Source organism: Silene latifolia, chromosome 11, assembly GCF_048544455.1.
Source record: "Silene latifolia isolate original U9 population chromosome 11, ASM4854445v1, whole genome shotgun sequence".
In the NCBI taxonomy this organism is placed as follows: domain Eukaryota; kingdom Viridiplantae; phylum Streptophyta; class Magnoliopsida; order Caryophyllales; family Caryophyllaceae; genus Silene; species Silene latifolia.
Window position 1 is genome coordinate 119895063 of NC_133536.1, and position 13023 is coordinate 119908085.

Below are 13023 nucleotides of genomic sequence, written 5' to 3' on the forward strand. Positions count from 1 at the left end.
GTTTAGATCTGGGAAGTCTACGCATACCCTCCATTTACCGTTCTTTTTGGGTACCACTACTACGTTAGAGAGCCACTCAGGGTAACTGACTTCTCTAATTTTATCTGCCGCCAAGAGACTGTCCACTTCTTTGTTGATGACTTCATTTCTTTCTGCCGCGAATTTTCTTCTCTTCTGCTGTACTGGGGTGCAGCTTGGGTTTACGCTTAATTTATGTGAAATAACGGATGGGTCTATGCCCACCATATCATTGTGGGACCAGGCGAAGCAGTCCATGTTGCTCTTGAGAAATTGAATAAGCTGGTTGTGTAGTTCCTCACTGCAGGTGGCCCCAATCAACACTGTTCTATCCGGGTGTCTCTCGTCCAGGTGTATCTGGTCCAGCTCCTCCGAGGGAGGCTCCTTGTACTCTGTCGAGGTACCCCGGTCCTGTAATTGCTATGAGGGGAGCTTGGTTGTAGCTTTGAGGGCTTGGGTATAGCAGTTTCTGGATTCCTCTTGATCTCCTTTTACCGTAACTGTGCCCCATGGAGTTGGGAACTTGAGACACTGATGGTATGTTGAAGGTACTGCCTTCATCTGATGTAACCACGGTCTTCCTAGTATTACGTTGTAGGTAGTTGGACCTTCGATGATTAGGTATCTTACCAGTTTATTAACTCCTTCAATATATGTTGGGATGGTTATCTCACCTACCGAATGCGCGGTCTCCCCACTGAATCCCACCAGTGGCACAGATTTCTTTATCAGGTTCTCTTTATCGAAACCCATGGTTTTGAGGGTTTCGAGCATGATAAGGTTCACAGAGCTCCCTATATCTACCAATGCTTTCCGTACAGTGCAATTGCCAATGGACAATGTTATGGTCAAGGCATCGTCATGTCTTCTCGCGCCGCTTTCCATGTCGGTTTCATCGAAAGTTCCGGGGTAAATTGTTTCGCTTACTACTCGTACGAGGTTTCTGGATGACTCCCTTTACTCCCGGTGGCTTTCCTCTTCGCGGCGGAATATGTCAAACCTGCTAGCTCGGATCCGCCTGTTATCACGTTAATAATCCTCGTGCATACGGGTGGAGCAGAAGGAAGTACCTGATTTGCTGCTTCCCTTCTGTCCTGCTTGCCCCCACGTGATAACAGGTGGTCCAAGTTTCCTTTGCGTACCTGGAACTTCACCTCCCTCCGCAATTTGTAGCAATCTTCCGTCCTGTGTCCTATGTCTTGGTGCCATTCACACCTCTTGCTGCTGTCTCTGTCGTCGTTTGGCCGATCCTGAGTGGGTGGCTTTGGCCACCTCACCTGATCACCCAGGTTTCTGAGTGCTTTTAACAACCCCTCCATTCCCGTGTTGAATCCGTACTCAGATAGCTTAGGAGGGTGTGGAGAATCATCAATTTGTTGAGATTTTTCTGCTACCCTGCTGATATTGGGTCTGCTGTATGGTTTGGTTCTGTCGTCCCTCTTTTCTGGTACGAATTTCCTGTTTGTTTTGTCGAAGCCTGCTGTACCCTTTCTAGCCTGTATATCTTCTTCCAATCTTAATGCTGCAGTAGCTCTCTGTTGAACCTCCTCGAACCTCTCGCAAGGATACATAGTTAATTCTTTGTAGAGGTTCGACTCCTTATCCAAGCCTTGCCTGAAGGCGTTAATGGCAGTGGACATATCGCAGCCTCGTATTGAGACTTTTTCTGCATTGAATCTAGTGACGTAGTCTTTGATTGATTCTCCTATCTCCTGAGTGATCCTGTACAGATCACTCGGCTGCTTGGGTGTTCTGCGGCTGCTGGAGAACTGTTGATTTAAAGCGTTGACCAAATCAGCGAATGAGGATATGGTTCCGTTAGGCAGACCGACGAACCATTGCAATGCTGCTCCAGTTAGGGTTGAACCAAATCCTTTTCACATACATGCCTCTTTTGAGGCTCCCGTGGCTGTAGTAACCATCATCTTCTGCTTGAATTGACTGATGTGATCACAAGGGTCTGTGGTCCCATCAAAGAGAGTCACTGTTGGGACGCTAAATCCTTTTGGTAAGGCCACTGTGGCTATGTCGTCAGTAAACGGTGAGTCGGCGTAGCTTTCTGGTGCAGCCATCTCCATAGGCAGAGGCATGCCGGGGACCCTCCTGAGGAGGCTTCGTAGCTCCTGGTACTGCTGTTCTATGTATGTCTCTCTCCCGGTGGGTCGCAGATGCTCCTGTGACTGATGTCCTGCTCTTCGTACGAGGTCCTGTTGTTCCAGATTTTCTGTTTGACGCGCCTGCGACGTTGCTGCCACCGGAGCGTTTTCCCAGGTATATTCGCCCTGATTCGTAGCTGGTAGCCTGGTTATTGGGACTGCCATTGTGGCTCTGCTTTTCTGCGGTCCCACCGCGCCTGACGTAGGTGTAGGTTCCTGGTGCACTGGTTCCTCATCTGGTGTCAGTGCTCCTAGTCCTGTTGGGACCAGGCCTCCTCGTGGTTGTGGTGTTCCTTCCATGTCTAGCCTGAGCGCTACTTCGCGTGGTAATACCTGTGTCTGCCTTCGATCCCTACCTTCTGCTGACGGCCTTCCAAATCTGTCTTCTTGCATCCCAGCGGCCTGGTTCCTTAATTCGTTGATCTCTGCTCGGAGGAGGTTATTGTCCTCCTCCATCTGGGATCTCATGCTTCTGTTCTTGTCTGCATAGTCCTGATGGTTCTGGCTAAAGTGTCCAACCCGCTTATCATGATGCTGGTAGGACTTGGAGGTGCTTGAACCTGTTGCCTGGGTTGTGCTCCCCTTTCTGATTGCGGGGCTCCCTGCTGTCCTTGGGCGGATCCTGGATCTTTAATCTGAGCCTTTCCTGAGGGTGGGCTTGTTGCTACCTGGGAACTCTGACTTTGCTTGGCCGCTGGTATCTGAGCAGCAGTGGTGATTTTAGCCGAAGTTGTACGTGCTGCCGCTGCTGCCGAGGGAGATGGTATTTGTGTTGCTGCTGAAGGGGTGGCACCTGTGTTCCTGGTGCACCGCCGATGTTACCTGAGGTTGTTTCTTTGTGTCCAGACATGTTTTAATTGTTGAGTAGACTGACTAACGAAGACGACCACTATGCCCCACGGTGGGCGCCAAACTGTTTTGGTAAATTTCTACCAATTTAGGGTTAAAGTGGTCTTAGCGTTAGGTCGATATTGCGATTTATGTGTACGTCGTATGTTATCCTGTTTGAACAATGAATGCAAAGAACACAAGCGATTTTGGTGACGCGGAAAACCCGGTGTGGGAAACAACCGCGGGGGGAGACGGAATCCCACCAATATTTTCACTATAATTCGAGAGGAAATACAGTTCGTATGCTTGCTATGAATGCTAAAGTGTAATTCTTGTGTATTCTGATGATCTTTCTCCTTTGCATTGAAGCTCTTTATATAGGAGAGCTCGTTGGACTAGGGTTTCTTGCTTTTCCTCCAAGTTATCCCTAATTTAACAATGGGTAGGACTTTCCTTCTTCGGATCCCGCGAGATATTGGACTCTCATAGGCTTCTTCCGCGTAGGTCAAAGCCCACTTCCTACGCTGCCTGCTGACGCTGGCACCCTGGCCCCCTGATATCCTGCATCCCGTAGCACTTCCAGGCCTGCTGCCCCAAGTCAGCCCATATCCATATTTTGGGCCTAACAACGATAGCCATAGCCATACATGTAGGACAAACTCTCCAGGCCTCCACAAAGCAGATGTATAAGTATCAATGCAATTGCGGCTTACAAGTAAACTCGTATATTCTAGCATATCCATTGCTGAATGTGTACTACAATTTTTAAGTTTAAGAGAAGAATGACTATGAAATAGTTCTTTTTTACAAGGATTTGTGTTGCTTACAAAACTCAATTTATCGGAGAAAGAGATACCTCATGGTATGTTAAGAGGAAATTGGGTATTAAAATCCAATGATTATTAAAAGAACGAACACATAAGTTTGATGAATGAATTATTGTTTCGTCTGGTGCGATACTCCATTTTGAGTGCCCTTCTATTTTATCTTCTCCTAAGGAGATAGCTAATTGTTTTGGTAAATTTCTACCAATTTAGGGTTAAAGTGGTCTTAGCGTTAGGTCGATATTGCGATTTATGTGTACGTCGTATGTTATTCTGTTTGAACAATGAATGCAAAGAACACAAGCGATTTTGGTGACGCGGAAAACCCGGTGTGGGAAACAACCGCGGGGGGAGACGGAATCCCACCAATATTTTCACTATAATTCGAGAGGAAATACAGTTCGTATGCTTGCTATGAATGCTAAAGTGTAATTCTGGTATATTCTGATGATCTTTCTCCTTTGCATTGAAGCTCTTTATATAGGAGAGCTCGTTGGACTAGGGTTTCTTGCTTTTCCTCCAAGTTATCCCTAATTTAACAATGGGTAGGACTTTCCTTCTTCGGATCCCGCGAGATGTTGGACTCTCATAGGCTTCTTCCGCGTAGGTCAAAGCCCACTTCCTGCGCTGCTTACTGACGCTGGCACCCTGGCCCCCTGATATCCTGCATCCCGTAACACTTCCAGGCCTGCTGCCTCAAGTCAGCCCATATCCATATTTTGGGCCTAACAGTTTGCCCCCAATTTTCTGCGAAAAGTGCAACCCTAATTATTTGAGCGGGAAATTGCAGTGTATCGTTGAGTGACTTCTCGCATACTCCATTTCAATTTACATTTTCAAAACCCCAACTACCCTTTTCTATTTAATCTCATCCGCCCACCACTCTCTCTTTCATCATCATTTCATTTCCTCAAACCTTTCAAACTTCTGTCTCCCCAAATTCCTTCTTCGTCAACACCCTTTCACTGCCAGCGCCGCCTTCATCCGTCCTCTCAGGTACTTCCATTTCTCCCTCCTCGGTTATTATGGCTAAGACTCGCTTAACATCATCTTCCTCCACCACCATCGACCTCGAAAACGACGACTTCCCCACACAGGGAGTCCTCAAAAGACCGCATTCCGGTGACTCCCACCTTACCCAGGAGGATATACCCAGGATCAAAGCTCTGCTGGGGCTGGGTGACGATGTGGTGATCCACATCCCCAAACCTGGTCACAAAGCAGACGCCTTTCGCTCGGGGTGGATCTGTTTGTACACCTACCCCTTTGTCCTTGGTCTTAAATTTCCCTTCCCCCCGATGATCCAAGAGTTCATCCGCCTGAACTCTCTCCCTATGGCCCAAATCGCTCCTTATGCGTGGAGGATCCTCCTGTCCACCGTTGCTCTGAATAATAGTATGGGCGCCAAGATTGGTTTATCAGATCTGGCCCATAGGTTCGAGTGCCGATCACTGGGGCACGGCCAATATACTTTTAGGTCTGTGGAGAAGACCGAGAACTTCCTCCTCTCGGCGGCAAAAGGGAAAGACGATGGGTGGTACGAGGACTTCTTCTATGTCAAGCTTGAATCTCTTCCCATTCGTGCCGACTACCTGTTTGAACACTGGGTTTTCGCCAAGAGTAAGTGTATTTGCATGTTTATTCTTAATTGCCCCCGTCGCTTACTATTCTTACTCTTTGATTTGACGCAGAACTCAAGAACCCTGAGAAATCCGAGGACGAGGATACTTCTGTTGCCAAGCTCTTTTCCATCCCTGAGGATCGTAGATTATTCCCTCTCCTACTTGCTGGTTTAGATGATTCTGCTACCGAAGAAACCATGTCTTCTGGTAAATACCCCTCAATCCCTTGGAATTCCCTGTCTCTTTTGATTCTTTATTCTGATTCCCTGCGCTCCTGTGCTCCTGTAGGAAGTGCTAAACCATCTGCCTCCGAAATCCTGATGCGCCATGCCAGGAAGAGAACTGCTGACTCCTCTCACTCTCCTGCCTCCTCAAGAAGAAGGTCCTCTTCTAGGCCTGCTCTAGAGCCCATTGAAGCTACCCCAATATCGCGTACACCTGGGTCCCCCGTCCATACTGACGAGCTGCTTCTACGCCTCCCCGCTGAGTTTGGGGACGCTGACCGGGCCAACTACTGGCCCGCACTAGAAAGGCTTCTGACCCCAGCTTGCTCAAAGGCGTTTGACTCGACTGCCCCCCAGGAGATGACCGACCTGGCTGCAGAGCACTGCTTCCTAGTGAGCCTCCTTTTGCTGCTTCTCCTCCCCCTTGCTCTTGTGATTCCACGACTAACGTATTCTTTTCTTTTATTTCAGGCTCTCCAATCTTCTCTCTACCTTCGCAAGATGCTGCAGAGGGCTAAGGTTGAATGTCTGGCTTCGTGGGGAAGAACAAGGAGCTCACGACCACTGTGCCAAGTTGAGGGGAGCGGCTCCACACGGCTTTCCGGGAGAAGGAGGGCCAAAGATCGGTGGCGAGGACCCGGGAGGCCAACTGCGTTCTTATACGGGTTAACAAAGGCGAGGCCCGTCTTTGAAGAGATGGCTGAACTGGCCAAGAATGTGGGAGCCTACACTGCTTTTGAGGGGTGGATTGACTGCATCCGTGCCTATACCGAGGGGAGGCACACCTCCTGGAACCTGGAAGAGGAGCTGGCTGAGTTTGCTCGTGCATTTCCCAATGGCATGGACCTGAGTGCCCTGTTTCCTCCTGAAGCTGAAGCTGCTAATCCGGAGCCTGAGTACATAGCCATGGATATTTCTGGAGCCATCTCTGGGACTGTAGAGGAGATCCTGGCTGCGGAGGCTGGCGATGGTGCTACTGCAACTCCTGAGGCTGGCCTGGCACCTGTAAAGGAGAAGCAGATAGAATATGGGGGGCAGAGCAATAGTCAGGAAGCACCTATTGAGAGGATTGACCTCTCCTAAATTTTATTTCAAATTATCTGGGGACTTGGCCCTGCGTGGTGCAAGTTTTGTAAAAAACTATTTTCTTTCTTGTTTTTTGGTCCGTTTTGTGCCTGCCGGTGTGCAGGCGTTGAACTCTTGACGGCGCCTGCTAAAGGTAGCAGGTGCCTTATTTTAAAGTAGCTTTGGGCCCAGGAATCCAGGCCCCACTTTTGTTATACTTTGTGTTTTTGCCACCAATTTCTGGAGTTTTGATTCCACATAGATATACCTGTGAAGTCGACTGGCTCGTGTGCACCCATTTTGTTTTTGGCGACAGATTGTTGATAACGTATTTCACCCATGACGTGAAATACCTTATCACTAGGGTTGGCTGACTTAGAGCTTACCTTCATTGAATACTTCTGACTAACAAGGAGTGTTGCGCTCCTTGTGGTTCCAGACATTTGAAATCCGTGCGTGCACCCATTGATCTACGACATAGCTAGCTAAGGAATTACTGAGTTAACGTTAAGGTATGGGTGGTCTTAGTATGCGGAACCCTGCGCGCTACCTCGGCGTATGCTCTCCATGTGGCTCGACTTAAGATAAGCGTCTTCGTAGCCTCACATGGCAGGGCTGGACCCTCAAAGTGTGCCTCATCTGACAAGTAACCGATATTAGTACCAAAGCCTTTCTTCGTAGAAGCATTATAAAGTTCCAAAGTAGTGCAAATTACCAGTGTCTTTGTCTCATGGTGTTCCAGGGCAACACTGGATCCGGAAGCCACACTGTACTACTCGGTTTTAAAACGACTCTTTCGATTTCTAAAAAAAAAACTAAAGGAAAAAAGTTTTTATGAAACACACTAATATCTAAAGCATATACTAACCCTTTGTTTTTTTTTTTTTTTTTTTTTTTTTTTTTTTTTTTTTTTTTTTTTTTGAAAACTTTTTGTTTTTGCTTCACGGACTTTTGAAAGGTCCTTTGTACACTAAAGTTTTGGCACTTTGTCAGACTAAGTACCGTTTCAAGTGACGGATGTTCCAGGGTTTATCCAGGATTTGATCGTGCATGGTCATCAACCTGTATGCCCCATTCTTAACAATGCTTTCGACCTGATATGGCCCTTCCCATTTATAGGCGAATTTGCCTGCCTTGTGGTTCTTGGTATTTTCAAATACCCTTCTTAGTACCAGGTCCCCTACTTCGAGGGTCCTGATTTTGACATTCTTGTTATACGTCCTTGTTACGGATTGCTTATATGATGCCATACGTATGTAAGCACTTTCTCGCAGCTCATCAACTGTATCCAGGCTCCTAGTCATTTCGACTTGGTTACGCCTTCGCCGTTTGATACCGTATCGTGTGTGGGTACCAGGACTTCGAAGGTATCACTGCCTCCGCTCCGTATACCAGGCTAAACGGAGTTTGACCTGTTGCCATCTTTGGTGTTGTCCTGTCTGACCAGAGTACCAGTGGTAGTTCATCTGCCCATTTTCCCCCTAATTCTTCCAGCCGCTTCCTGAGGTTCTCCACAATAATTTTATTGCTGGACTCAGCTTGGCCGTTGGTTTGTGGATACCTGGGGGCTGACTTTCTTAGTGTTATGTTCCATCGTGCGCAGAAGCCCTCGGTGTTATCTCGATATGAACGGGACCCGTTGTCGCATATGATCTCGGATGGTATCCCAAATCTGCTTATGATGTTGCGCTTGATGAAAGAGATCACTTGTTGTTCTTTTACCTCTGTCATGGCTTTCGCTTCAATCCACTTTGAGAAGTAGTCGGTCATAACTAGCATATATACTCTGTTTTCGGAGCCCTGGCGTTTTCCCACTATATCTAAGCCCCGGATCATGAATGGCCATGGAGAGATAATCGGATGCATTGGTTCTCATTGGCCGGTGGATTCTTTGGAGCCGCCTTTTGACATGATTCACAACGTTTGGCATGGTTTATGGCGTCTGCGCGCATTGTGGGCCGAAATACCCCCGCTGAAGATTTTGTTTGACAGCTCCGTCCTCCGGCGTGGTTCCCACATTCTCCACTATGCATGTCTTGCAAGATCGTTTCCGCTTCCGCTTTGTTTAAGCACCGAGGCATGGTCCCGCCAATGATTTTTCAAGAGAATATTATCGATCATGATATACCGGAAGCTTTTATTCTGAAACTTTGTGCTTCCTTTCTGTCTTCAGGGAGTGTCCCATCCCTTAGCCAATTTAGGTATGGAATCCTCCAATCGCATCCTGTTTGTCCCCCTTTGGGAAACCAAAGATTCTCGGTTCCCTGTACGCACTGCATGTGTACATCCTTTGCTGTGGAATCCTGGTCTGGCTCCTTCTGGATGGTTGGGGTCAACACGTGGGTAATCGGTATGTTTGACAGCTCTGTGGGCTGGAAGGTTGCCCCCAGCGTAGCCAGGGCGTCTGCCTCCACGTTCTGATCTCTTGGCACCTGAGTTATCTTGAATGTCCTAAACTTTGATTTCTGCTCTGTGGCTATCCTTAGGTAGGCTATCATCTTTGAATCTCGTGCCACATATTCGTTGTTCACATGATTTACCACAAGCAAGGAGTCACTATATACCCTCAGGTTCCTTACCTTGAGCCCTGACGCCATCTGCATTCCAAGTATAAGGGCTTCATACTCGGCCTCATTATTGGTTGCCTTGAATTCGCACCTAATGGCTTGCACTATCATATCCCCTTTAGGAGATCGCAGTACTAAACCCACACCAGCCCCTCTTGCATTAGAGGCTCCGTCAATATACAGGGTCCACACCTCACCATCCTGGCTTCGCATCATCGTCAGCATTCCTTCTTCTGCTTCCCCACGAGTTGCAGGGCAGAAGTCAGAGACGAAATCTGCTAGGGCTTGGGATTTTATCAAAGTTCTGGGTTCGAATTGTAAGTCATAGCCACTAAGATGCACTGACCATTTAGTCATTCTACCTGAAAGTTCAGGCTTCCTCATAATAGTTTTTAGCGGGTAATTGGTTATGACATGGATGGTGTGAGATTCAAAGTACGGCCGCAGTTTATAAGAGGCAGTAACCAAAGCCAATGCTAATTTTTCAAAAGAAGTGTACCTGGTCTCTGCAGGGAGCAGAGACTTGCTAATGTAATATACGGGATGCTGCACTCCTTCTTGTTCTTTAACCAGAACTGCGCTTACGGCTGCTTGCGTGACTGATAGGTACAAAAATAGTGGTTCCCCTGGCTCAGGTTTCGCGAGTAATGGTGGCGTGCTTAGGTAGCTTTTGAGTTCGGCGAATGCTTTTTCATGATCTTTAGTCCATTCGAATTTCTGACTCTTCCTCAGTATATCATAGAATAGTTTGCACCTATCCGAGGCCCTTGATATGAACCTATTTAGGGCCGCCACCTTTCCTGCTAGCCTCTGCACATCTTTTGGCTTCTGGGGTGATTCCAGTTGGAGTATTGCTCTTATCTGCTCTTTGCTTGCCTCAATTCCCCTTTGTGTCACCATATACCCTAGGAATTTTCCCGAGGACACCCCAAACGAGCACTTGGATGGGTTAAGTTTCATTTTAAATTCCCTCAATGTCTGGAAGGTATCCGCCAAGTGCTCCATGTGCGTTTCTGCTTTTTTAGATTTCACCACCATGTCGTCAATGTATACTTCCATGGTTTTTCCTATTTGCTGCTTGAACATTTTATTTACCAACCGTTGATAGGTGGACCCGGCGTTCTTTAGACCGAAGGGCATGACCTTGTAGCAATATATGCCCCTTTCCGACATGAATGCTGTTTTCTCCTGATCTTGTGGATGCATCTTGATCTGATTGTAACCGCTCCAGGCATCGAGGAAAGTGAGTACCTCATGTCCCGCAGTAGCGTCCACCATTGCGTCGATATGCGGTAGTGGGAAGGGATCCTTGGGACAAGCTTTGTTTAGATCTGTGAAGTCTACGCATACCCTCCATTTACCGTTCTTTTTGGGTACCACTACTACGTTAGAGAGCCACTCAGGGTAACTGACTTCTCTAATTTTATCTGCCGCTAAGAGACTGTCCACTTCTTTGTTGATGACTTCATTTCTTTCTGCCGCGAATTTTCTTCTCTTCTGCTGTACTGGGGTGCAGCTTGCGTTTACGCTTAATTTATGTGAAATAACGGATGGGTCTATGCCCACCATATCATTGTGGGACCAGGCAAAGCAGTCCATGTTGCTCTTGAGAAATTGAATAAGCTGGTTGCGCAGTTCCTCACTGCAGGTGGCCCCAATCAACACTGTTCTATCCGGGTGTCTCTCGTCCAGGTGTATCTGGTCCAGCTCCTCCGAGGGAGGCTCCTTGTACTCTGTCGAGGTGCCCCGGTCCTGTAATTGCTATGAGGGGAGCTTGGTTGTAGCTTTGAGGGCTTGGGTATAGCAGTTTCTGGATTCCTCTTGATCTCCTTTTACCGTAACTGTGCCCCATGAAGTTGGGAACTTGAGACACTGATGGTATGTTGAAGGTACTGCCTTCATTTGATGTATCCACGGTCTTCCTAGTATTACGTTGTAGGTAGTTGGGCCTTCGATGATTAGGTATCTTACCAGTTTATTAACTCCTTCAATATATGTTGCGATTGTTATCTCACCTACTGAATGCGCGGTCTCCCCACTGAATCCCACCAGTGGCACAGATTTCTTTATCAGGTTCTCTTTATCGAAACCCATGGTTTTGAGGGTTTCGAGCATGATAAGGTTCACAGAGCTCCCTGTATCTACCAATGCTTTCCGTACAGTGCAATTGCCAATGGATAATGTTATGGTCAAGGCATCGTCATGCGTTGCATTCGCGCCGCTTTCCATGTCAGTTTCATCGAAAGTTACTGGGGGTAAATTGTTCTGGCTTACTCTGTACGAGGTTTTTGGATGACTCCCTTTACTCCCGGTGGCTTTCCTTTTCGCGGCGGAATATGTCAAACCTGCTAGCTCGGATCCGCCTGTTATCACGTTAATAATCCTCGTGCATACGGGTGGAGTAGAAGGAAGTACCTGATTTGCTGCTTCCCTTCTGTCCTGCTTGCCCCCACGTGATAACAGGTGGTCCAAGTTTCCTTTGCGTACCTGGAACTTCACCTCCCTCCGCAATTTGTAGCAATCTTCAGTCCTGTGTCCTATGTCTTGGTGCCATTCACACCTCTTCTTGCTTTGTCTCTCTGCGTCGTTTGGCCGATCCTGAGTGGGTGGCTTTGGCCACCTCACCTGATCACCCAGGTTTCTGAGTGCTTTTAACAACCCCTCCATTCCCGTGTTGAATCCGTACTCAGATAGCTTAGGGGGGTGTGGAGAATCATCAATTTCTTGAAATTTTTCTGCTACCCTGCTGATATTGGGTCTGCTGTATGGTTTAGTTCTGTCGTCCCTCTTTTCTGGTACGAATTTCCTGTTTGTTTTGTCGAAGCCTGCTGTACCCTTTCTAGCCTGTATATGTTCTTCCAATCTTAATGCTGCAGTAGCTCTCTGTTGAACCTTCTCGAACCTCTCGCAAGGATACATAGTTAATTCTTTGTAGAGGTTCGACTCCTTATCCAAGCCTTGCCTGAAAGCGTTGATGGCAGTGGACATATCGCAGCCTCGTATTGAGACTTTTTCTGCATTGAATCTAGTGACGTAGTCTTTGATTGATTCTCCTATCTCCTGAACGATCCTGTACAGATCACTCGGCTGCTTGGGTGTTCTGCGGCTGCTAGAGAACTGTTGATTGAAGGCGTTGACCAAATCAGCGAATGAGGATATGGTTCCGTTAGGCAGACCGACGAACCATTGCAATGCTGCTCCAGTCAGGGTTGAACCAAATCCTTTACACATACATGCCTCTTTTGAGGCTCCCGTGGCTGTAGTTACCATCATCTTCTGCTTGAATTGACTGATGTGATCACAGGGGTCTGTGGTTCCATCAAAGAGAGTCATTGTTGGACGCTAAATCCTTTTGGTAAGGCCACTGTGGCTATGTCGTCAGTAAACGGTGAGTCAGCGTAGCTTTCTGGTGCAGCCATCTCCATAGGCAGAGGCATGCCGGGGACCCTCCTGAGGAGGCTTCGTAGCTCCTGGTACTGCTGTTCTATGTATGTCTCTCTCCCGGTGGGTCGCAGATGCTCCTGTGACTGATGTCCTGCTCTTCGTACGAGGTCCTGTTGTTCCAGATTTTCTGTTTGACGCGCCTGCGACGTTGCTGCCACCGGAGCGTGTTCCCAGATATATTCGCCCTGATTCGTAGCTGGTAGCCTGGTTATTGGGACTGCCATTGTGGCTCTGCTTTTCTGCGGTCCCACCGCGCCTGACGTAGGTGTAGG

The 13023-nt window shown here is 47.8% G+C and overlaps 2 protein-coding genes across 2 annotated transcripts; both read right to left on the bottom strand.

The window, feature by feature from the left end:
* Nucleotides 1-438: 438 nt before the first annotated feature.
* On the bottom strand, nucleotides 439-903 carry LOC141613880 (uncharacterized). The gene has a single exon (XM_074432623.1). It carries the CDS (start codon nucleotides 901-903, stop codon nucleotides 439-441), a length of 465 nt encoding a protein of 154 aa, XP_074288724.1.
* Nucleotides 904-11068: 10165 nt separating this feature from the next.
* Nucleotides 11069-12640, bottom strand: LOC141613881 (uncharacterized). The gene has a single exon (XM_074432624.1). It carries the CDS (start codon nucleotides 12638-12640, stop codon nucleotides 11069-11071), a length of 1572 nt encoding a protein of 523 aa, XP_074288725.1.
* Nucleotides 12641-13023: the final 383 nt, after the last annotated feature.